The sequence below is a fragment of the Numenius arquata genome, chromosome Z (assembly GCF_964106895.1).
Source record: "Numenius arquata chromosome Z, bNumArq3.hap1.1, whole genome shotgun sequence".
Classification (NCBI taxonomy): domain Eukaryota; kingdom Metazoa; phylum Chordata; class Aves; order Charadriiformes; family Scolopacidae; genus Numenius; species Numenius arquata.
In genome coordinates, this window is record NC_133616.1 from 25083122 (window position 1) to 25107356 (window position 24235).

The window sequence follows — 24235 nt, forward strand, 5'->3', positions numbered from 1 at the left end:
TGTCCTCCTGGAGGGCTCTTTTGAGCCAGGGCTCCTGCCAGGATGCATGGCCTGGGCAGGGGTGCCCTGCCACCGCTCCAGCCCAGGACACCCAGCACCACCAGCAGCCCCAGGTGTCATCAGGTGCCCCAGAACGCCACCAGGCATGGGTGCTTGAGACAGGTGTTGAGAAGGCGCTCAGCGGGGGCCAGCTGAGTGAAGTGGAGGCCAGTGTTTGAACAACACAAGGCTTGTGCATGCTGCCACCACCCAGGAGTCGCAGGCAAGCCACTGATGGGCAGCAGCCTGTCCCAGCACGCCACATGTTCCCACCCTTAAAAAGTTTTGAGGATCCATCACTGCACTTCTGGTCTTTGCAATGCTGTAATTTAACTCACACTTCTTTTTTTTTGTGTTTCTCCCAAATTTGGTCCCAGACAGCTCTCCCCTTTTCCTTCTCTCTAGCCTTTTTCTCCTTCCCCTTCTGTGTGGCTCTGACCCAGCGGGTTGTTCCTCACCCTCTCTGCCTGCGTCCACAGCACTGAGTCTCCCTGCTCTGCTCCCGGGCCATCCACCTACCCTTGCCTCTGCTGTGTAGTCCTCCCCTTGTGCTGTTTGCCAACATCTCCATCTCCCGGACACAACGCACACAGCATGTAACTAAACATAGATTTTTGGTTGTTTTTTTTTTTCCTTTGCCCTGCCTACAAACATTATCAGCATCTTGTGGTTGATCCGTGGGCTTCAAGGGAACTTCAGGCTGTGAACTGGGGGCTTTTAGACAGGAGGTAGGACCTGTAGATTAAACTTTTAAGGGGTCTCCACAAGGCGGCTGAAATAGCAGAGCCAGCATTTCTCTTTAACAGGCTTATGCTTGCCATGCAGAGGCCCCCACAAGCACTGAGAACAATTTGCAAATCTGCAAATTAAAAAAAAATAAATAAAAATCTTTGATTTCTGACCAGTGAAATTCTGAAATTTTCATTTCCAGCAGCCATTCTCCTCTGAGCTCCCATCCCTCCACCTCTTCCCAGTTAAAGTCTACCCAAGCTCGTTACTACAGAGAAATCTAACATTCAGCTGGCCATTGCTGAGACTTATAATGCTACACAAGATGCTAGCAAGAGCAAACTTGAAATACGCAAGGCCACTAGTTACAGCCCCTCTTCTTCTCACCTCTCCACTCTCCTCTCTCAGAGACACTTGATCTGAATCCTTTTCCCTGCACCGTTCCTGCCCCCCTCCACCTCCCTCACATCAGTGGATTTCTGATTTCTTTGTCCTCCCTCAGTTCTGAACTAAGGACCAAAATCATATGTTGGGATGTCCCGAAACCAGGGAGTTTGATACATGGGCGGAAAAAAGCTGCAAGCTCACATATGAACATTTCCAACCTTCTGCCTCAATTTTCCCATTAGTTTCAACCAGACATTTTAGTCCGCTGTGGTCTTCCATAGCACCTCCGTGATCTGTTAACACACTTTGTGTATCATCCAGGACGTCGCTCCATTTTACCTCTGAGTGAAGCAATCCCTGTGCAGAGATCTTACTGGTACACTGGAGGTGGGGTGAAACCGGCTGGGTGCCAGGCACCAGGATAAATAGCAAACCTCACCAATGCGGAGGACTTCCCAGCTTTGAGAGTGTTACCGGAAAATCCTGAGCAACCTAGTGCATGCATGAAGGAACTACCATATAATGGCTCTGCAAGCAAGATCAGGCTTAGGTAGAAACATGGTAATGTTGATGCCTTGTCCAAAAAGTGGGGGCATCAAGGGAAGGAGGCTGATTGTAAACACTGACATAGGCAGCAGCACCAAGAACTGGTTATTCAAAGCTAGGAAAGTGCTCAGGCAATTCACAAGGCACATGTGTCAAGGTTTCTGGTCCATCCACCGTATCACCAGGCTGCTCAGGGTGGACTCCATTTCAGTTGATAGGTCTGAAACAAAAATTCTGATCCCAACAACCTACGTAATTCAAAATGCCTTTTGGAAACTAGGACCACACCAGACTGCTGAATTGCATGGCCAAAAAAAAAAGAGCAACCCATGAAGCATGTGCAGCGATGGTACTGAGAGAAATTAAAAGACTGAGTATATTTTTCGTGGAAGTGCGATTCCACAATTCACCTCTTCTAATGGAAACAAGTTGCAAGGCTCCGTAAATTGGACAGATATTCTTCAGATGGAAAAGGGTGACATAATACAGTGCAGGCAATTCCTGCTACCTGTTCTATCCAATTCCTGCCAGCAGTGTGTTTCGAAAATGAGTTATCAGTATATACCATCTTATTAGCGAGAACGGCTGCAGTATAATTCTGATATTGGATGGTAGGATGCAGCCCCATTTTCAGGGCACCAGGAACTCTTAAACCTGCTGAGCCCTGGCAGAGGCTTACTCTGTGGTACTGTACATTAAACTACCATAAGGCAGGCTGCATGTATCATGTATGAGTTTAAGGACAGACATACCTCCTTTAAAGCACAGTAAAAGTAAAGGACAAAATCCAAGTATGGGTTGGGAAAGCAAGTCACAGAAAGACTTGCTTTGGTGTTGGTAGATGAAAAGCTGGACATGAGCTGGCAATGTGCACTCACAGCCCAGGTGGCCAACCATATCCTGGGCTGCACAAAAGAAGCATGGCCAGCAGGCGGAAGGAGGTGATTCTACTCCTCTACTCCACTCTGGTGGGACTCCACCTGGAGTACTGCATCGAGCTCTGGGGCCCCCCATGTAAGAAGGACATAGACCTGTTGGAATGAGTCCAGAGGAGGGCCATGAAGATGCTCGGAGGGCTGGATCACCTTTCCCATGGAGACAGGCTGAGAGAGTTGGGGTTGTTCAGCTTGGAGAAGGCTCAGAGGAGACCATATTCCAACCTTCCAGTACCTGAAGGGCGCCTACAGGAGCTCTTTATCAGTGACTGCAGTAGAGGACAAGGGGTAAGTTTTAAAACTGCAAACGGGTAGATTTGTATTAGGAAGGAATTCTTTACTGTGAGGGTGGTGAGGCACTGGAACAGGTTGCCCAGAGAAGCTGTGGATGCCCCATGCCCGAAAGTGTTCAAGGCCAGGCTGGATGGGGCTTTGAGCAACCTCGTCTAGCGGGAGGTGTCCCTGCCCATGGCAGGGGGGTTGGAATTAAATGATCTCCAACCTAAACCATTCTGTGATCCTATTACCATTTTCAATGCCCAGTTTCACTCGCCACCCGCTCGCCTGGGCCCAGGCACCCCTCGGCTCCCCTCCCCAGAGCAACGCTGCCAGGCTCACAGCGCCACGTACCAACAGCCGCAGCTCACTTAATTGCGGGGGGGAACAGTCCTCTACGAAACAACACCGTGCGAAACCACAACGTTTCTTTTCCCACCGGACACCCAAGGCAGGCACAACACAGGGCCCACAGCAAACAGACACCGCCGCCGAACACAGATCCCTCAAGCCCCCGGCCTCAGCGGTCCACTAATGGCGGACACCCCCGCCCGTCCCGCCCCCCGTGCAGAGGCGCCTGCGCCCGGCGCATGCGCAGTGCCCGGCGGGCGGCCTCCCCTCAGTCCCGTCCCGTCTCGTCCTCTCCCCTTCCCTCCCCTCCCGCAGCGGCGGCCGGCCGGCCGTGGAGGATGAAGTGACCCCGCTGCGGGGGAGGCGGGCCGCCCCGCGCCTGAGCACTCGCAGACCTCCCCTGGCAGGGCCGCTCCCCCGGCCCGGCATGGAGGAGAAGTACAGCGGGCAGGTCTTGGCCGGCGGCGGCGTGCTGGGGCCCGTGGATGTGCCCAGCGCCCGGTAACGGCGGCGGGGGGAATGGGAGGGAGCGGCCACTCCGCTGGGCGAGGGGGACATCGGGCCAGCCCCGCGAAGGGGGGCTGACCGTCGCTCTCTGTCCCTCTGGGGAGCGGCGGGAATCGCTCTTAAGCCTTACGGGAGCGGCGGCCTCCGCCTGAGGCGCAGGGCCGGCGGGGAGGAGGCGGGCCCGGCTGGGCCTGGCCTGGGCCTGGGCCGTGTGCGTGGCCGCAGGTGGGAACTGCCCGCTCTCCTTTCTCAGGCTGACTCGGTACATCGTGCTGCTGTGCTTCACCAAGTTCCTGAAAGCCGTGGGGCTCTTCGAAGCTTACGACCTTCTGAAGGCGGTCCACCTCGTGCAGTTTATCTTCATAGTGCAGCTGGGGTGAGTGCGCAGGGGGTGAAGCCTTGGCTGCCACCGAAACAGCATGCTTTGTCTGCAGCGTTCTGTGTCAGCATCAAGCTTATACCCTACGTTGTGTTATTATAGGTTAATCGAGGAGGAGAAGGCATAGCAGTGGATCCAGGAAATATCTCTGTTCATAGGAGTGTTTTTCCTCCGTATCTCTGCTCACTATAATTTCAGAATCATAGAATATCTCAAGTTGGAAGGGACCCACATAAGGATCATCAGGTCCAACTCCCTGCTCCTCACAGGACTACCTAAAACTGAAGTGTATGATTAAGAACATTGTCTAGGCACTCCCTAAACCCTGACAGGGTCATGCCATGACCAGTTCTCTGGGGAGCCTGTACCAGTGACCAACTACCCTCCCAGTGAAGAACCTTTTCCTAATGTCCGCTCTGAACTGCCCTTGACACAGCTTTCATAGATTCATAGATTGGTCCAGGCCGGAAGGGACCTCCAAAGGTCATCTAGTCCGACCTCCCCGCAGTCAGCAGGGACACCCCCAACTAGACCAGGTTGCCCAGGGCCTCGTCGAGCTTCACCTTGAATATCTCAAGGGAAGGGGCCTCAACCACCTCCCTGGGCAACCTGTTCCAGTGTTCCACCACCTGCATGGTAAAGAATTTTTTCCTAATATCTATTCTAAATCTCCCCTTCTCCAACTTAAAACCATTGCCATTCATTCCATCTCCTCGTGTTCTGTTACTCTGGTCACCAGAGAGAGGAGATCAGCACCTCCCCCTTTACTGCCCGCCTTGAGGAAGGCACAGGCTGCCATGAGGTGACCCCTCAGCCTTCCCTTCTCCAGGCTGAACAACCCAAGTGACCTTATCTTCTCCTCCTAAGTCTTGCCCTTTCACCATCTTGGGCACCCTTCTCTGGACACACTAACAGTTTTATGTCCTGCTTACGTTGAGTCTCCCAAAACTGCCACAGCAGTGGAGGTGAGGCTGTACCAGTGCAGTGGAGAGTCGGACAGTCCCCTCCCTTGACTGGCTGGCTATGCTGTGCTTGATGTACCTCAGGACACAGTTGGCCCTGTTGGCTGCCAGGGCACACTGTTGACTCATGTTCAACTTGCCATCAACCCAAACCCAGATCTCTTTCTGTGGCGGTGCTCTCCAGCCTCTTGTCCCCGAATTTGTGTGTTTAACCACAGTTACCCCATCCCAGGTGAAGAATCCAGCACTTGCTCTTGTTAAATTCCACGTGGTTGGTCATTGCCAAGCTCTCTGGTCTAGCCAAGTCTCTCTGTAAGGCCTCTCAACCCTCAAGAAACTTCAGTGGTTTTGCTATTTCGAAGTTCATCTTATTATCACAGTACTGATCATAGGAAACTCAGGCTCATCCAAATTTTCTTAAGGGTGTAAAAGACAAGCTTTTTTCCTTAAAATTTGTATTCCTGTAGTTCTTGTGAGCTTCAACTGCTATTTTTCCCTGATTGAGAGCTAAAGTGTAGAAACTGATAGCAAATAGACAGGAAGAACTTTTGCAGACACAATCCTGCATCGTATTTACCCGTTATGATGTGGAAGAGCATTTCTGTAACAAACTTGACAAAGTTGGAACATTTGGAACCTCATTTTTATTTCAAATTTGTTTATGTTTCTGGGCTTCTCACTTGCATGTTCCCAAGCACCATAGTCTTTTTCCCCATTCCTTATTCTTGATCCTGGTTGAGGAAGATGCCTGCTGTTTCTTCCCATTTCTAACAAGACTCTGTATTTGGCATTCCATATGTGGATAAGCCTTTGCGTGTATGTATCTTGCCAGTAAAAAACATAGTCTTTCTCTTCAAAACTTCTGAGGTCAGTTATTTTGATATTTGTAAATCACAGGTAGATTTCTCATTAGCCGTTCTCTGAAGAACTTAAAATTGACCAGAACTGAAGTTCGCTTTTTGTCACCTTTGTACTGATGTCTGAGACGTGTAATGCAGCAGGGAGAATAAAACCAGTGAGTGTGGCCAGTGTGGCCTTTTAATGAAAAATGGAGAGGAAGTAATTTTGTAAACTGAACCTGATATGAGAGACCTACTTATTTAGAGCTGGTTTGAATAAAAAGCTGACTGCTAGTACGCTAATAGAGAAAACTTTGTCCTTCCTTTTAACAGGTCTGCATTTTTTATGGTTTTGTTTCAAAAACCATTTTCTTCTGGAAAAGTAGTAACGAAGCGTCAGGTGAGTTGGCATATATAATAGTGATTTACATTTTGTGGACGTTCTTGACCATGTGGCCCTTGCCAAAAATGAAAGCGGAACAAAGGCTACTCCACTTGGAAGATGTGGTTGCAATTTCCAGCAGTGTGTAACTAACTTTGTGTCTAGCGTGCTGTAGAAAACAATCAGCATTTTTAGCTTTTGTCAGCTTCTTTTGAGAGTATCATGAAAAGATTGGTCCTTGGCTCCATACAAGCATCTATTTTGAGGACTGGATTTTCAAAAGGAGCTTAGTCTGCTTAGCTGACTTTTACAGTTTGGAAGGGCAGTTTCTGAACTGCCAGAATGTTGAAATGCTGCAGTCGTGTCCCCCATGCCAAGAGTGCTTCCTGTGTGGTGCGTGGTGATGAGGGGCTAATCTAACTGTTCTTCAGACCCGGGTTGAGTTCTCATATCCCGAGAAGTTAGAGTAGGGCCAGGTTGAAACCTGCTGCTTTGTAAGAAATAAATTTTCTTCCTCTGCTCCATATTCATCTTGGTTTTATGTAATTGTGTGCACAAAAACTTCATTCACGCAGAATGTTACCAGTGTGTGTGCTAAGTAGAGAGAATCTGAAGGATAGCCTCAGAAGTGTTTCAAATGTCAGCTGCTTTCATGATTAGACATGTATGGCAGAATTTTAAAGTGTAAACAGGAATAAATTGCATCTTTTTGTTCAGAAAAACCTGAACATTTATGGTTTCACTATTGCTAAAAATTTTAAAATTCTGGATTTTGAAGATTTGATGTTTGTTACAGGCACTTTGTCTTGTTTAATGTATTTCTGGAATGACTCACTTTCTTCAAAAACTTGTGTTTAAAGTTAAAAATGTATTGAATAGCTGAATTACAACCTGCTTCCTGAAAGAAAAAAACGTAACGTGCATAAATACGTGTAGACTTAAGGTCTTAGTATCTTTATCTTGGGTGTCTTATCTATTTCTGTGTATTTTTATCATAAATATACAGTAGATTATAAAATCTACAGCACCTTTGACAGATAAATGGACTTCATTTTTTTCAGCCTGTTTTTCAAGCATTTTATTAAAGAGATTTCAGGCTATATTATAGAATCTAGTACTGTGGCAGAAAAGAAAAATTCGTAATGTGTCCAAACAAACCTTAGTTGCCTGGCAAAGTAGGTAAGAAGATAATCATATTCTGAACTTTGCACCACTTACAGAGCATATGTTTTCCTCTCTATTTCTACAACTGCTATGCCAAATGAATGCTAATAATGAGGTATTTATTTTGAAACTGTGGCGAAAATGATAATGAAATACCTTTCTTTTGTAGTGGATCAAAATTTTTAAGCATGCTGTTGTGGGATGTATCATTTCGCTCTTGTGGTTTTTTGGCCTTACTCTTTGTGGACCACTGAGGTAAATATTTACTGTAAAGAATGTTTGCTCTCTTTTGTCATCTTTCCCTGCCTTGCTCTTTTGGTTTTTGTTTGTCAGCCCATGATGCAAGCTTCTTGATTTATTTTTTGAAATTTTAGATGAATCTTTGTGCTTTCTCTTGTGAACTCTCCTGTGCTTGGGAAAAACTACACATAATTTTCTGTAAAACTTGTAATTTTCTTCATTCTCTGACGAGATGCCAGTGAAATTCTTGATACTAAAATATTATGCTTAAAATATTGATGTGAGCGATACAACAAGATCACTGACTGTTTCAGTGATGGTAGTTTTCATCATTTCCCTAGTCTCATTTATGCAACCCCAATTGTTTATTTACCTGTTTGAAATCCGTGGCTTGGCAGCTAGTGACAGCAGCTTGTATTCCTGTGCCAGGTAACTAGAATCAATTTCTGCATTTGTTGCAGGGCACTGCTTTATCTGAGCATACGCCTGTGCTGCGTTGGAATTGGGTAGCATTGGTGCATATACTCCAAGTAAAATCACTTGTACCGTTTGTTAGCAGCAGTGAATAACTATAGAAGAATAACATTAGACTTCCAAAAATGAAGGTTAATGTATTAGAAAGCATCTTTCATTAGAGAGAGGAAGGTAAAGCCTTAAATGATACATTTTATGAAGCTGAAATTTTATCCTCTACACGGGAGAAGGCATACCTGAGAACAATAGGATTTCTTTAAGAAGTACTGCAGTACCTTTCTGGATGCTAGCAGTCTTCCTAAGCAAAACCAGTAACATGGGCCCTAGCAGGTTGTATTGCTACGCGGCAGGTGGCAGAAGCATTTGGTAAACTTGATGGCGGTTATTACCTTCATGTTCTGCTCTGGACAGCTGTCAAAATAGTTTGTTAGTCAGCCTCTGCATCTGAATAGTGTCAAGTTAGAACTTCTTCTTTTCAGCAGTTAAAAGGTTTTGAGGTTGCATAAACTACTAGACCACCAACAGTTCAATAACCAGGATGTGATACGGCACAACAGGACCTCTTTTATTCTGGGAGCCAGAAACTTTGGTTTAGAGGAGGTATTGTAATAGGAGTAATAATTCCATCTTGAGCAAGTTAGTATCTTCTTGTGTTACTAGAAGAAAGTACAACTTAAAGTAATCTATAAATGCATAATTTTAATCTGTTCCTTGAGTTAGGAAGTTCTTTGTTTTGTGGTATGTCTAGCTGTCTGCAGCAAGATCTATTGCTGGTGAAGGCAAATAGGTTTACATTTATCCTTTTGAATTGTTTAAACTTGCTGTTGAAATCACAGGGTAAATCTTTGACTGCTGTGTCATTGAATTTTAGCTGAAATAATATATATCAAACTTTTTAGGTAAACTCCTTGTAAGAGGACATAAGCATTTATTTCACTTTTTTACAGGACATTGTTGCTGTTTGAGCACAGTGATGTGGTTGTGCTATCACTGCTTAGTGTCTTGTTCACGAGCTCAGGTGGAGGACCAGCAAAGGTATTTAAAAAATTATTTTACCACATGTTTAAAATACTGAATGCTATAAATTCAAGTACTTCTTTACCCAGAACAAACAGTGTTTCGGACCTGTGTTCATAGAAACTGTGCTTTTTTTAGTTTAATTAGTGGTGAAATGGTAAGATGTACTACTTGAAATAATAAATATGACATGAAGAGAGAAACAGTGGGTGAAGCTGTTGGACATCGTAGCAGGTATCTGAGAAGTTTTTTACTGTTCGTAGACAGAAAGGAACATTGAGAATGATTTTTGCACTTCAGTATTCTTTATAGTGGGATTTTGGTTCAAATTGACAAAAGAACATGTGTGCATGTAGTGGTCCTGGTGTATAGGCACAGAAGTCTGGCAGTACAGTCTCCAGGTCCTTGCCTGCCCTCTTCGGCATCTGTAGCTTTTCACATACTTTGGTTTATTTCTGCCAAAAAGCTCTCTGAGGACTTTAATGTCTGCATGAGCCTGAATGTGCTGAATACTTGGTCCCAGTCTTTCACTTAAAGATCTACACTTGAAACATCCTTTGTCTGAGTCCCATTGCATACAATTTTGCAAGGTGTTCTCTAACTGTGCCTATTCAGCCCTAAATGGATTAACCTTAACCCAGCACCTAGTAGTCTGGGCCACTTTCCCTCAAAAACTGTGATAACTGGAGGAAGATAACTTAGGATGTCATATACCTGAGGCTAGAGAACTTGCTGCATTAAGAGAAAGTCTGGCTTTGGCGCTGCCTCAGGCTGGGAGTTTTGAAGTCTCTGTCTCATAATTGCTGCTGGAGTCCCCTAATCATTTTTAGGCTGGCCTTAGAGTGAGTAGCACAGCCATCTGCTCTGACACGCTACGCCACCCCCTGAAATTGAGATGCTTATGGCATCCAGCATGAAGCTCTTCATCCATCTACCCAAAGGGTAAATGTAGGAGCTTCAGAGGGGTCCTTTGTCAATCTGTATCTTAGTGGGCCATGCTTGACAGTTAAGCTGCATGTCTGAGGCAGCAGAAAGAGGGAACAATGACCCTGTCTGCTGAGTGTTCCAGCTTCATGAAGTGAAATGTGGCAAAGAGAAATCAGCTGACTTTTTGAAACAAGAATGTGATGTCTGTATTTGGCTTTTGCCAAGATGATGAATACCAAAATTGCAGAGTTTTAAGTCAGGGTGGTGAAAGCTCTGGGAGCTGGGATTTCATGATTACCTCTGTTCCCTTCCTCACAAAAGCACTGCAGAGCCCTGCTTTCTCAGAGCCTTCGGACAGTGCTCTAGCCTTTACCTCCCATAAGGCAAAATACTACAGTTTGTCCACTAGATCTTGTTTCTGGCTCCTTGGTGCTGCAAAATATTAAATCATCAGGCTTAAGTAGCCCAGTATTCTGGCAGGCGGAAACACACCACGAAGAAGGAAGCAATCACACTTGAATTTCCTAAAATACAGGTTTCTGTCTTGTTACAGTGGTGATTTGCCCTTAGTTATCTGGTAGATCGGAAACATTGAATAAATATAAAATTATATTGTCAAAGTCACTTTTTTTTAAAAAAAAAAAGGAGGTTTTCCTCATGTTTTTCTTACTGAACTATAATATGCTTACATTGATCAGGAAGGGGAGAGGGAGCTGAGTCCCCGGACTTTATCTTCATTATTCTGTTACAGGGTATTATAAAAATATTTGGGTTGTTTTGTTTTCTTTACAGACAAGAGGTGCTGCATTTTTCATCATAGCTGTCATCTGCTTACTGCTTTTTGATAATGATGACCTCATGGCTAAAATAGCAGAGCATCGTATCCTTTCTTGCTATGTGTAAGAGCAAGTGCCTGTTTATTACTGGAGCAGAGAGACTGTGAAGTTGAATGTGCTGAATTAAATGTGCTTGCGTATTTTTTTTAATAGGAGTCTTAGCTTTCAAGAGTAATATAGCACAAGATTTTACTTTTACATCTAAATACTGATGTTTAGGGCTGAATGAATGGCATTGATTACTTTGTTGGTAACTTAGAACACAACCATAGATTTTAAGTTGTAGTTAAAGGCTCCCTGCCATTTGCATATGTCAGACCACTTACAATTGCTAGAAGCTTTTTCTGATGAGCTCACAAATTAAAAAAAAAAAAACCTAGATAATGTCTGTAGCCTAAGTGTGTGCAGTAAACAGTTGATTGGCCTGCAGTCTTTTTGGTGTATACAGAAAGATTGTTCTGTGCTTTTGTAAATGTGGTAATCTCAGTTCATCTGCTAAGCTGAAAAGTGACATGAAATAGCAGTAGCTCCAACCACAACGGACTTTAAACTGCAAATAGAAGCTAGCTAACAGCTTTCAAAGCCACCGAGTTAATTGAAAGTGATGCTGAAGTAAGTTTTCAACAGGCCTTCTTATCGTAATGAAGTGTACTGACAAAAAGTGGTACATCTAAGATGGGCAGTAAAAACAAACAAGTTGAAAGCAAACTTTATCAAAGACGGATGAAAACATGGAATTACAGATGCAAATTCAGGAATAGTATTGATTAATCCACTGAGTTTTCAGGGAGTAAATTCATTGTTAAAGTGTCCCCTAGTAGTTTTCCCGAAAGCTATCGTTATTTTGATTTTGCTGGATTGTGCTTCTCAGTTATTCTCTGTTTTGTAAAGTTTAAATATTTAAAAATTGGAAAGATGTAGACCATATTTTAGACACAGTATTTTAGTGCTTTTAGTGAAAAGCAATCTAATTTTTAATGGTGGTGGGTATATTTTTTGAAGTCTGGTTGCTAAAATTGCACAGTAGTCATGATACAGGATTTATGTTAGCATTTAACAGTGACTATGTTCTCATGTTTTAAAATATTCATTTTTTTCCAAATATTTTTAACTATTTTTTTTTTGTGGAAATATTTTCATCTGTCCTAAACATTAAGTATCTGACAAACCTTAAAGCTCAGTTTACTTCCTTCAGCTCCCCATGGTCTTCTGCTACATCTACCTGTTCTTTGGTTTAAAAAAAAAAATCATCAAATGAGACTCTTCCTTAATTTTTTTTTTTATTTAGCTGAGGGTCATCATGACAGTGCTCTTACACATGTTCTGTATACAATCATTGCTTTCCTGGGCGTTGCAGACCACAAGGTAAGGAACTTATATTTTAATAGGTTAATATTTATCTAAGTTTTGTAGGTAAGAATTTCACCAGCTCAGAGCTAATCCAAGCCTAAATCAAAATCAGAAAGTTCAACATCCCACCCCATATTGGAACTGAACTAGCACTGTAGTTTTCAGATCTTAAGATTGAGTATGAGCAGCTTCCATAAAGTACTCCATCTCATTGGTGTTCTGGGTGATCATAATGCTTTGCATACAATAAATTTCTTCCTCACTTTTGGGGTCTGTGTTTTGTTGCTGCTTCTTTATCTTTCCCCAGCCTTTTCTTTACGTTAGACTCTTGTATTTGAAGACACAGATTCTGATACTTCTTAGTAGTATAATCCCATTATAATTGGTGACATGAATAACTAAGTATCAAAATCTTACTGTACAGGATTGTCCTGCCTGATTGACTTGTTCTGTTAGCTTAGTCTTGTTGCTGAAGCGGCCGCACTGAGGACTAAAACCGGAAAAAAAACCAAACGGAGCAGCTGATAAAGTATTAATATAAAAATAAATCAAATGTCAGAGAGACTGGTTCACTGTGCGCAAAGCAAGTGTGGTCTGCGGGAGATGAGATGGTGTGTGTGATTAATTTATAGAACAATTTTGAAAGAAAATGTGAAGAAATATGGTATGGTGCAATTAACGGTAAGTGAATGAAAAGGTTATGAAGGATTAGAGGCCAAGGTGACATGACACTATTGGGGTTTACATATACTTGCAACACTTTTTTAATAATGGAAGATGGGAAACCCAGTTTTGTATGACTTTTCTTCTTCCTTGTGTGCTGTTTGCTACCAATTTGCTGCTGCTGTATGCTAATTGACACTACTGAGAGTTTTAAACTTCAAGTCATATTAGGCTGTTGTGAATAGTGCTGAGGTATAAGCATGTATGCTATATTACTGTTTTTAACTAGAGTAACAATTAAAGGAAATACCCTGTCTTTGGCTTTTGTTCATAAGGAAAGCTTATTAATCTTTTTTCACGTAAGTGCCACTTTGTTTGGAGTGAGGTGTTTGGCTCTCAAGAAGTGTTAACAGGATCCCTCTATGTTTCTAGGGAGGAGTACTGCTGCTGGTGCTGGCATTGTGCTGTAAGGTTGGTTTTCACATGGCTTCCAGAAAACTATCTGTAGATGTAGGTGGAGCCAAGCGTCTTCAAGCTTTGTCTCATCTTGTTTCTGTCCTTCTGTTGTGCCCATGGGTCGTTGTTCTCTCTCTGACAACAGAGGTAAGATAGCAAGTATAAAAATAAATAATTTTTTTGTAATGCTTCTGATTGTGAAGTGCAATTTAAATCTTTAAAATTAGCGAAGATGCCATCTTTAGTTTTCTAGTAAGGTGTTTGAAATTTCTCCTCTATATTTTGATGTATATCTGCATGATACCTTAATTTCCTCTTTTGTGTGATAACTTTATTTCATCTTTGTAGCTGACATATTGTATCCAGGATTCATATACTAACACTGCACAAGTAGTAATGATTGTGTCAATACAGGGCTCTCTTATTCCCAAGGAGTAGCTTATTGTAATTTAAAGGCATGTTTGTTATGCCTGCATGGTAGGGAGAGAAGACCATTGCAAGCATGGTGTTGCATATGGCATTGATTTTAAACACACAAAAGTATTTAAAATAAGGTACTGTAGTGTATATTAGCTGTATGTGTCTTTCTATAGCTGGAATGTTGGTTTTATATGATAAATTGAAAGTATAAAAGTATTTATGTTTTGATGGCTCGGTTAAAACCCTTGTAATGAAGGGGAACTAGATTTAATGGTGTCTGTACAGTTCTAGTGGTGAACAATCTTGTTTGAAATGTATTTTTTGTTGCAGAGTAAAGTAGAGTCTTGGTCTTCTCTCATCATGCCTTTCATGACAGTCATCTTTTTTGTTGTGATTCTGGATTTCTACGTGGAGTCCATATGCTCTGTCAAGATGGAAGCTTCCACGTGTGCTCGATATGGATCCTTTCTTATTTTCGTTAGTGCACTGCTTTTCGGCAACTTTTGGACACATCCTATAACAGACCAGCTTCGAGCTATGAACAAGCCACCACACCGTGAAAGCACAGAGCACGTTCTTTCTGGAGGGGTGGTAGTGAGTGCAGTCTTCTTCATTTTATGTATGTATTCTTATTTATCTTTACATAAATCTATTGCCTGTGTGACTGGGAAGCCAGTCAAAAAATATATTTGTGCAGAATTCTTTTGGATGAGCTTTTATGGATTCTTTGGAATAAAAAGGTCCTGTACCTTTGTGCTCTTTTACTGCCTGACTACAAAAAAAAAAAAAAAGAGAATGTGGTAGATCTGTTCTGTTGTGGAAGCGATAATCTAATCTTAGATAGCAATGAAATCTAATGATAAACCTCAAGATGAAGTTGACAGTCACTTTGCTGCCTGCAAGTTTCATCTGATCCTTGATTGCTGATAAATCACATTATAAAATAGCTGTGAAACTTAGAAACAGCAACAAAAACTTCAATACTTTCCTTGCAGCTGCCAATATCCTGTCCTCCCCCTCCAGGAAAGGGCAGAAGGGTACCCTTATTGGCTATTCCCCGGAAGGCACTCCTCTCTATAACTTCATGGGTGATGCATTACAGCAGAGCTCTCAGTCGTTACCCCGGTTTATTAAGGAGTCACTGAAACAAATTCTTGAGGAGTACGATTCTAGGCAGATCTTCTATTTCTTGTGCCTAAATCTGGTAAGTGAATGTTTGTTTTCAAACCAAATCACAGTAGTACATGTATAGTACAGTAAGAAGAGTTATTCTTTAAAAGTTCCCATAACTGATTGTTTTTAAAGTGATCCTTGGTAGTTTCATTAGATGGAATGTTAAAATAAAAGATTCTTATGCTAATCTTAAGTAAGGGGCAGGTCACTTTGTTGTCACAGTGAGGCACTGGTTCTGTGTGTAACTAGAACTTGTACCAGTAAGTAAATACTTGTATGATGGTGGTTTAAGATTGAGGTATCTTAATGTTACCAGCAGATAAGCTAAAACTAATGAGGCCTTCAAGGATAAGGACAACAAACTAGTAAGTGCGGGACTGATGGGTGTTATTTTGGAGCAGGCTGGTTTTATTTCTAGCTTCTCTCTTAAATAGGAATAAAAAATTATGCAGTAAGCAAGATTGATAGAACCTCATTTGCAAAGATCTGTCTTTGTTCTTTGGCAATTATCCAAGAAAATAGGGGGAAAAACTTAAAGTATCTATGATAACTTTAAGGAATTCCATTATGGAATATGAAAGATGGGAAGGAAAGTTTATAGGCAGACTAATTACTAATAGTAAATCAGACAGGGAAAATGTATGTATTAAAAATGTTTCTTCGTGTACCCTTCTCAAAACTAATTCACAAGATTTAAACAGTCAAATAATTGGTGAAGAAAATTTTTACAGAACAGATGTATAGGCAGCATTGCTTTTACACTAATAATGGATCAGATCAGAGTTGTTACATTGTTCAATGACAAAATGCTTAAAACTTTGTCTGCACAAGGTTATTTTAAAATTCTAAATGAAAATTTAAATCTACTCCTATAGAGGGTTATTTTCTGAGGTCTGGGGCTTTTGGGAGGGTAGGTTAAGAAATGTCTTTTCGTAGACTTGGAATGTATCACTTATTTTGTTTCATTGGAGGAGAAAGAATGTGGTCTAGAAATACTTTGAAAAATACCTTTGAAAACTATGAAGTGTCCTATGAAAAGAGTTTCCTGCTAGCTACCAAGGCAGATACAAGTTAATGTTAGAAGAAAAATTCAAACTCTCTCTCTTTTGTTTTAGGCTTTCACTTTTGTGGAGCTTTTTTATGGAGTGTGGACCAATAGCCTTGGTCTTATTTCTGACGGATTTCACATGCTTTTTGATTGTTCTGCATTAGTGATGGGGCTTTTTGCAGCTCTGATGACAAGATGGAAAGCAACTCGCATATTTTCCTATGGGTATGTATATTAGGTTCTTTAAGGACTACCTGAAAACTATTCTGCTTACTCATTTTAAAATGCCCTGCTATAAAAGTACATTCAGGATGTTTTAATGGTGCACGCTTCTGTGTGGTTTTTACTATGTTTCTTTTCTGTTCCATTTGTGTTTATGCTATTCCTCTCTTACCCCAGCGAAAAAGTGTCTAAAATGTAATTTTCATTTTTCTCTGCAAATCAAACTTTATCGCTGTGAATATTATGTAGAAATTGCCTCACTCCATATATGTATGTATGTCAAACAAAAATATATGTTGAAAGTCAGTGTTTATGTGAGGATTTCAATTGTGCTGACATAGTTAAAATTTTCTATGGTTACACTGCATAGCAGTCTCGCAGTTTGAAGCCCTGAATATGCAGTATATATATAAAAGAATGCTTCTGTTATTACAGCGTTATACTATCGGTGTTTGGACAGTTGCAAACTAGCTACCTCTTGGTGAGAAATAAATAACTCAGAAATTAAGGCATGATTTTGTGGCATTAAGGAAAAAAAATCAAAGCAATCTTAATGCTAGATTAAATGTATTATAACTTTATTTATTGTAATTTTGAAATTTGTTCAGAATACCTGTTTTTCCACTCTGAAAAGTACTTATGTTTGTTTTCAGGTATGGACGTGTAGAAATTCTCTCTGGATTTATTAATGGCCTCTTTCTGATGGTAATTGCTTTCTTTGTCTTCATGGAATCGGTGGCCAGGCTGGTGGATCCTCCTGACATAGATACAAATATGCTAACTGTAAGTTTTGTCATTCTGTTTGAATGTCATTTGGCAATTACTTGTTCACTGATGTTCATCTTAAAAGTAGACTAAAGTAGCATACTCAAGAGATCTAAGCCATGCCTTGACTTTTTGACATATTCTAATTTCAAAATCCAAACTCCAAAACAAAATCCAAAACCTTTATTTTTTAAAATACAAAAATATAGGGGTGAATGCAACTTAATTATAACAGTTACGTTGAGCTTTTTTTTCTAAGATGTTATAGCTCTAAACTTTTTAGATGGTGTTCTTTCTGTAGTAAAAAGTATCAAGGAAGTAATCTGTACAAAACTAAATTTGGTTTGGCTGTTAACGTATACCAATGTTAATTATTACAGAAAAGATTTTGTATTAGTCTTAGAAAAATATTTTTATGTAGGCACATTTAGAAGTATGCATTGCTGGAATTGAGGCCTGGTTTTTTTTTTTTTTCTTTTTAATCTTCAATAGTTTCTCAATTTTCACTGCTGATTTTGTTTCTTGGGGGCAGGAGGTGTTACCCCCTCTACATGAGCAAGTCTGCATAGCCAATGAAAGGTCTAATAACCCCCAAGTTGGACTTGCCTTAACTCCTTTATTAGCTGGAATGACTCTTAACACTTTGCTAGTTTTCCAAGGGAAGAGTAGAAAAATAGGCAGACAGATAAAAAGCACAACTCAACCAGTAAAGCAGTAGTTGCTGTCTTCAGTTAAGTACAATTTTAGATGTGTGTGCACGTCACAGATATAATATACAATTACTATTTTTTCTGCCAATGAAAGCAAAGCAAAGTTTGTATTCAAACCACTTCATCTCTTTTTGAAAGTAAATCAAATCAATCACACCTTCTTGAAACTACATTTGCTATCTTGTCCTGATTTGTGGATATTAGGTTTTGCATTTTGGTGGTGGTTATTTGGTGGAGTTTTTGGGAAGGTTGGGGAAAATTGGATTTTTTTGAGAGGGGAAGAAAATTTATTTGAAACCAGCTTGCATACTGAAAGGAATATGATGAGGAATCCACATTAGAATAATCCTTCCACAGTTTTCCTTTATTAGGTGTGTAGTGTTTCTGATTACCGTGTTCTAGAAAATAAATTTGAACACCTGGGAAGATATAGCAACGTTAAAAACTTCTCTCCCTCTCACAGCCAGTCTCTGTTGGAGGGCTGATCGTAAACCTTGTTGGTATCTGTGCCTTTAGCCACGCGCACTCCCACGGGGCTTCTCGGGGAGGTTGTCACTCACACGATCACAGCCATTCTCACCACGGGCACAGCCACGGGCATGGCCATTCCCACGGTGACCACGGGCACAGCCATGGCCATTCCCACGGGACTTCCGGAGGAGGCATGAATACCAACATGAGAGGCAAGTACAAATTGCTGAATCGTAAATGGTTTCCAACAGACTTTGAAGATTTTCAGAATCAGTCCCCGTACTGTGCAGTGTGCTTAAAATCTCCAGAAGGGATCCGACAGCCATTTAATGTAGTATATGAGAATTTCTCACACTGTTTCTTCATTAATGCGTTTAACAGGAAGAAACATAACTTGAAATGTTTCTTTGCGTGGATTTCTTAGCTGCAGGTAATACCTAAGGACCAATAAAAAGCATTAATCTACAGCCTTCATTAACATTAATAAACATTGTAAACCTTACTGAAGAGCTTTAAAGTCCACGGTTCTAAGTTCCATCTGAAAATGAAAGTACAAGGTCTCTACTTATAAAGATATTACCGTGCTTCTAGGTATCATGTGGCAGCTGGTTGTAAAAAACACCAGGGAAGGGGATAAGAAGCAGAAGAACAAATGCAGGCCAGCAATTTAGAATATGTTTCTGTTTGTGAGTCGTAAGATGGGAAAGTTGAAACTTTCTTTTTCAAATCTGAAACCAGAAGCTAACCGAGAAGGATAATATATATAAAATTTCAGCATAGCTACTTCTTAGAATTTTTTCCCCAGTAGTTAGAAGGTAGTTATTTACTTACTGCCTGGCTTATACCAAAATCTATAAAGGAATGAGTTTTTTGCGTAAGCTTGTCAGAGCATAAGGTTTTAGCTCCCAGTCTTGTATTTCATTGGATATTTTACATCTTAATTCAGTTGGCTATTCTGTTGTCTGGTACTTTTGTGAAGTGTTCCCATACTCTTAACTATTTCAATATTCTTTCAAATCCTGACACTTAACTAGCATTAATCTTACAAATGGTTAGAGGTTATTTTTCTGTGCCTTTTGAGTGTGTGCTGAGAATGCTGTGCACTATTAAAGCAGCATAAAGGATTACTCCTGGCAGTAGCAGATAGACAGTCTTATAAAGTTGGAGCAGAGTTGGCATACAAAAAAACAAATAGTACATTAAAATATATCCAAATTAGCAGGCCAAAGCATTTACATCGATCTTTTTATCCTCTGTTAAGGATCAATGATCTCCCTCTATATGGAGTTAAATGATACATAGTACAAATCCCACTAACAATTTAAAGACTATTCACATTTGGTTTAATCTGCAAACGCCTGCCTAGATCATTGCACTCTTGAGTGAAAATGGGGTTTTTTTACATTGATTTGTAATTCATTAGAAAAGCTAAATGTTTTATTTAATTTTGCACCTGGTTAGGCAGATAGTTGCCTCTGTTTAGCTTGACAGGTATTTATTGTATTTAGTAAACTATGCTGGTTTTCTGCTATTGAAGATATGCATACATTTTAAATAGAACTGTTCAACATAATTACTTTATTTTGTTTTCAGGTGTGTTTCTACATGTGTTAGCAGACACTCTTGGCAGTGTTGGTGTTATCATATCCACGATATTTATTCAGCAATTTGGATGGCTCATAGCTGATCCGCTCTGCTCTCTTTTTATTGCTACATTGATTTTTCTTAGTGTTATCCCACTATTGAAAGATGCCTGTCAAGTGCTTTTGTTGAGGATACCTCCAGAACAGGAGAAAGATCTGCATGCTGCTCTAGAAAAGGTCAGAGCTACAATTCTAAATGTTAAAATATATAAACATACAAATCTATAACTGTTTTTAATAATTATTAAACTCAAGTAGTTCAGTCTGACATCTTCTGTTGCCTTCAACAACTTCATCTCTCAAGTTGTTTTAAATTGGTTTTGCACAGATGTGACAGGATTAGGAGTTTTACTGTTCAAAGTTGTTTTGCAGCGAAAAAAACTTGTACTGTTTTTTGCTTTTATGGCTAGCTCATGATTTCAGAGAAGTATGGTAACACTGTGGGAAATGTACTTACTACTAAGAAAGTAGCATAGCAATTCCCAAAAGCTTGCACCCTTTTTAAAGTTGATGTGTACGGTTCAGGCTACAGGATTATATCTTGAGCCTGTAATTGCAGGTTCTCTTACTTGCCCATATCATGAAGGGCATCCTGGCTCACAGTCGGTGAGATGGCAGAAGAAAAGCTGGTTTTTTTAAGTACTTTTTCATTCTAGTCCATTCTCTTCCTGTCTGCTGCAGTACGGTATCTACTTTGAGTCTGTACTTGGTGTTCACTGTTGATTCATTTGAAGTTCCTGCCTAGATTCATAGTGCAGACCTCAGTGTGGAGAACTCCTCTCTGTCAAATAACTAGTTACATGTTCTTTGAGGGTGCCATCAACTAGAGGTGGCAAGGAGGCCTATCCTGATGGTGTCCTGTCACTTAGTAGAGGGGGAGATGTGTTCTTATCTGCATGAGGAAGAACAGAATAAATGCAAGTTGGCTGGGAGAGACTTGTGTAATGAAAGGAAGGTGAGGTGCAGAGTGGGGTTTGATTTTTCATGGGACAAGACAGAAGGCAACTCTGGGAGACAGAGGGCAAAGAAAGTACTTTTTAAAAACAATCAGCAATTCATTAAAAGATAATAGGAAAAGCATTTTAAAAAATGCATCACAGTAAAACAGTATGCTTGCTGTAGGTTCACCCCAGCCAACAGCCAGGCATCCACACAGCTTGCTCCTACCTTTACCACCACCACTGCCAGTGGGACAGGAGAGACAACAGGAAGAACAAAAGCAAGACCTATCTGGGAGTAATATAAAGGCAGTTTAACGGGTGAAAGGGAGAGAGGAAAAAGAACAAACAGTGCACTAGCTTCCACAAGCAGATTGAGGCCCAGCCAGTCTCCGAGCAACAGCCACCTTAGAAGCCAAAAAACACCCTTCTTCCTCTACCCCAGTTTTTTTATTGCTGAGCATGTTACATGGCATGCAATATCCCTCTGGCCAACTTGGGTCAGCTGTCCCAGCTGCGTCCCCTCTCAGCTTTTTGCCCACCCCCAGCCTACTGGCTGGGCTGATGGCAGAGTGGGAAAAAGAGAAGACCGTGACAGTCCCCAAACACTGTTCAGCAACAGCCAGAAACATTGGTGTGTTATGAACACCTTTTTAGCCACAAATCCAAATCACGGCACAGTACTGGCTGCTGTGAAAAAATCAATCCATTCCAGCCAGATCCAGTACAAAGATCAATTTCAAAAAATGCTAAGTTATGGGAAGAGACTATGTCTCTGAATTAAGTTAATCTGGCAACTAAATAAGTGCTTATCCTGGATAGTGAGGTAACAGGTGCCCTAGAAATGGTTAAATACCCACCCAGCTTTCTGGTTGGTCCATTGGTGTTATTTTGATCTGTACACTAAATTATTGTTTTTTCTCATCCTATTTAGCATTGTGGTCTGCTGGGTTTTTCATTTAGTTTGACTTTTAGCTTCTAGTCTTTGACAGTAGTAGCGGGGTGACCTTTCAATACTACATATTTCTCTATACAGCTTAGATGGAAAGCTGCTTTTCTGTACAGCTTTGTTAACCCTGTGAAGTATTTGCCACCAGTATCCATGTACACATACAGGTTGAAAATGCGCGCTTAAATTAATTGGTGCTAATGTAATTTCTTTACAGATCCAAAAAATAGAGGGAGTCATATCCTACAGAGATCCTCATTTTTGGTGTCATTCTGCAAGTGTTGTGGCAGGTACAATACATGTGCAAGTGGTATCAGATGTGATGGAACAGAGAATTGTTCAGCAGGTAATGTGCAAGGTTTTTAGAACCCAGTGTTTAATTTCTTACTGGGTATCCCTTTTTCAGCAATAGACTGAACTTTGAAGCTGCTGTTTGTGATTATTTTTGTAGCTATTAGTTAATATCTCAGAGCTGGTCTCTACTGCTGTACTTCCCTTTGCCTGCTAGCTTGGAATTAGTTGCATCAAGAGTTGTTTGCTAAAACACCTGCCAAAACAAAACAAAAAAATCTGGGAGGGATTTTCTCACTAGTGAAAGTGGTGCTATGTCTGCTCTGAGAAAAGGAGAAGGAGGTGGATCTCACGCTGCTCAACAGGCAGTAAACAGTAAGGATATCTGGATACTAATCACGGGTTTGTAACTGGCTTACTAATATCTGTCTGCCTTAGATTTTTCTTTCCCTTAAAAAGATACTTATTTCCTTATGCAAGACTCTGAGAAATGACTTATTACGCAGGTGTTGCAAAGCCATACCCTCTGAAGCCAGTCTTCGCTTTCCAGAAAATTGAATTGCTCATGATCATTTTTTTTTTAACTTCAGTGTTTCAGAGCCAGAATATTGCAGGTTACTGTGAGATGCATATAAAGTGTAATACTGATGTTTACCACACTGTTCTATTCAGGTTACAGCTATTCTGAAAGATGCTGGTGTAAACAACCTAACTGTCCAAGTGGAGAAGGAAGCTTATTTTCAACACATGTCTGGACTCAGTACAGGATTTCAGGATGTCCTTGCAATGACTCAGCAACTGGAATCCATGAAATACTACAAAGATGGTACTTACATCATGTGATACAAAGTTGTGTTCACCAAAGGAGGTGTAAAGGCAAAAGCTGTAGGATTCCATATTCGTATTACTTTTTATCAGGAGATCTTGCACATACATGTACAGGAACAAATGTACTATATATTTGAATTTTTTTAAACATACTATCTTTGTTAAAATTGGATCAAGATGCTTTTATAAAGAAAATAAGATGGACTTGAATATTTGATGTATATGTGAAAATAATGGAAATCGTAAATACTGTACTTGGTGTTTATTAAACAGAAGTCTTGCAACTTGTGGATGAGTACAGATATATTCCGTACTTTCTGTTAAGTATGGAGCATCATGATTATAATTTCCTGTTAACAGTGGGAAATGGAAATAGTTTATATTGGAATGCAAACAAAATCAACTGAAAAATATTTTTCTTTCTTTCAAACATAGCTTGAAGACTCTTTGAATGAAAAAAAAAGTTACACGATTGTTATGGGGATTAAAAAACAACAAGAAGTAATGTTTTTTGCACATTTTCCTAGATAATAGAAATATACAGTTTTTATATTATGTCTCGGCGTACAAATCTGTTTTCTGAACTTAATTTTAGTGCATCAGAGTAAATAAATGCTACCATTTTAAATTTATATCAAATTATTTTTTAAGAAGAGAAATCCATACGTTAACAGTGAGAAATTGGGAGGGGAAAAAAACTGCAGACGCTTTTCTGTTACTTGGGAAGACTCAGAATCACAGAAACATTCTGTAAACTAAATATTTTGTACTTGTATGAGTAACTGCAAATGCAATAGTTTGAAGCTCAAAGTAATTCATCAGTGAGCGTCCTAGCACTCTACTAAACTTCACCTCTTCAAGATACGTTGTTCTGTTATTTACTTCATTTTTTTCATAATACCATAACACAGCTGTGGGTGTACTGTAGCCAGCTGTACCTTTGTGTGTTACCCAAGGAAGCAGTCCAGATTTAGAATGCTAAACTGTGACGGTAATCTGGGACTTGGCAAGCTGCTGAAACAAACTGTAAATTGAGACTTCTTGACCGGAAAGAGTGTGTTTGAGAAATAATTATGCGTCTTGGGGGTCTTAATACTGCGAAGAAAACAAATCTCCGTCTACTGAAAACCTGTCAATGGGTTAATAACATATGCCCTCAGAGGTAGTTACCCTGACATCTGTTTACAGTCTTCCTGTGCCCCCTTGTCTTCTTGTCTGAAGCCCTTAAGTATTTTCCTTGGAATTCAGCAGATCAGTTCAGTGGTTAGCAAGAATGATGAAGACGAGTACATCTTTCATCGTAAGAATGATGAAGATG

At 40.7% G+C, this 24235-nt stretch overlaps 1 protein-coding gene across 1 annotated transcript; it reads left to right on the plus strand.

Moving 5' to 3' along the window:
• The first annotated feature begins 3573 nt into the window (after positions 1 to 3573).
• SLC30A5 (solute carrier family 30 member 5) lies at positions 3574 to 23775 on the plus strand. The gene is made up of 16 exons (XM_074166296.1): positions 3574 to 3764; positions 4024 to 4146; positions 6284 to 6350; positions 7666 to 7751; positions 9158 to 9245; positions 10947 to 11034; positions 12279 to 12355; positions 13436 to 13606; positions 14210 to 14498; positions 14875 to 15083; positions 16168 to 16325; positions 16976 to 17105; positions 18261 to 18480; positions 19862 to 20088; positions 22016 to 22144; positions 22762 to 23775. The coding sequence occupies exons 1-16, from the start codon at positions 3691 to 3693 to the stop codon at positions 22930 to 22932; spliced, it is 2307 nt and encodes a 768-aa protein (XP_074022397.1). The 5' UTR covers positions 3574 to 3690; the 3' UTR covers positions 22933 to 23775.
• The last annotated feature ends 460 nt before the right edge of the window (positions 23776 to 24235 follow it).

Coding starts and splice junctions, on each gene's coding strand:
- SLC30A5 (XM_074166296.1), top strand. CDS start 3,691: ATGGAGGAGAAGTACAGCGGGCAGGTCTTGGCCGGCGGCGGCGTGCTG. Junction 14,499..14,874: donor TGCAGTCTTCTTCATTTTAT/GTATGTATTCTT, acceptor CTTTCCTTGCAG/CTGCCAATATCCTGTCCTCC. Junction 18,481..19,861: donor CATGAATACCAACATGAGAG/GCAAGTACAAAT, acceptor TTTTGTTTTCAG/GTGTGTTTCTACATGTGTTA.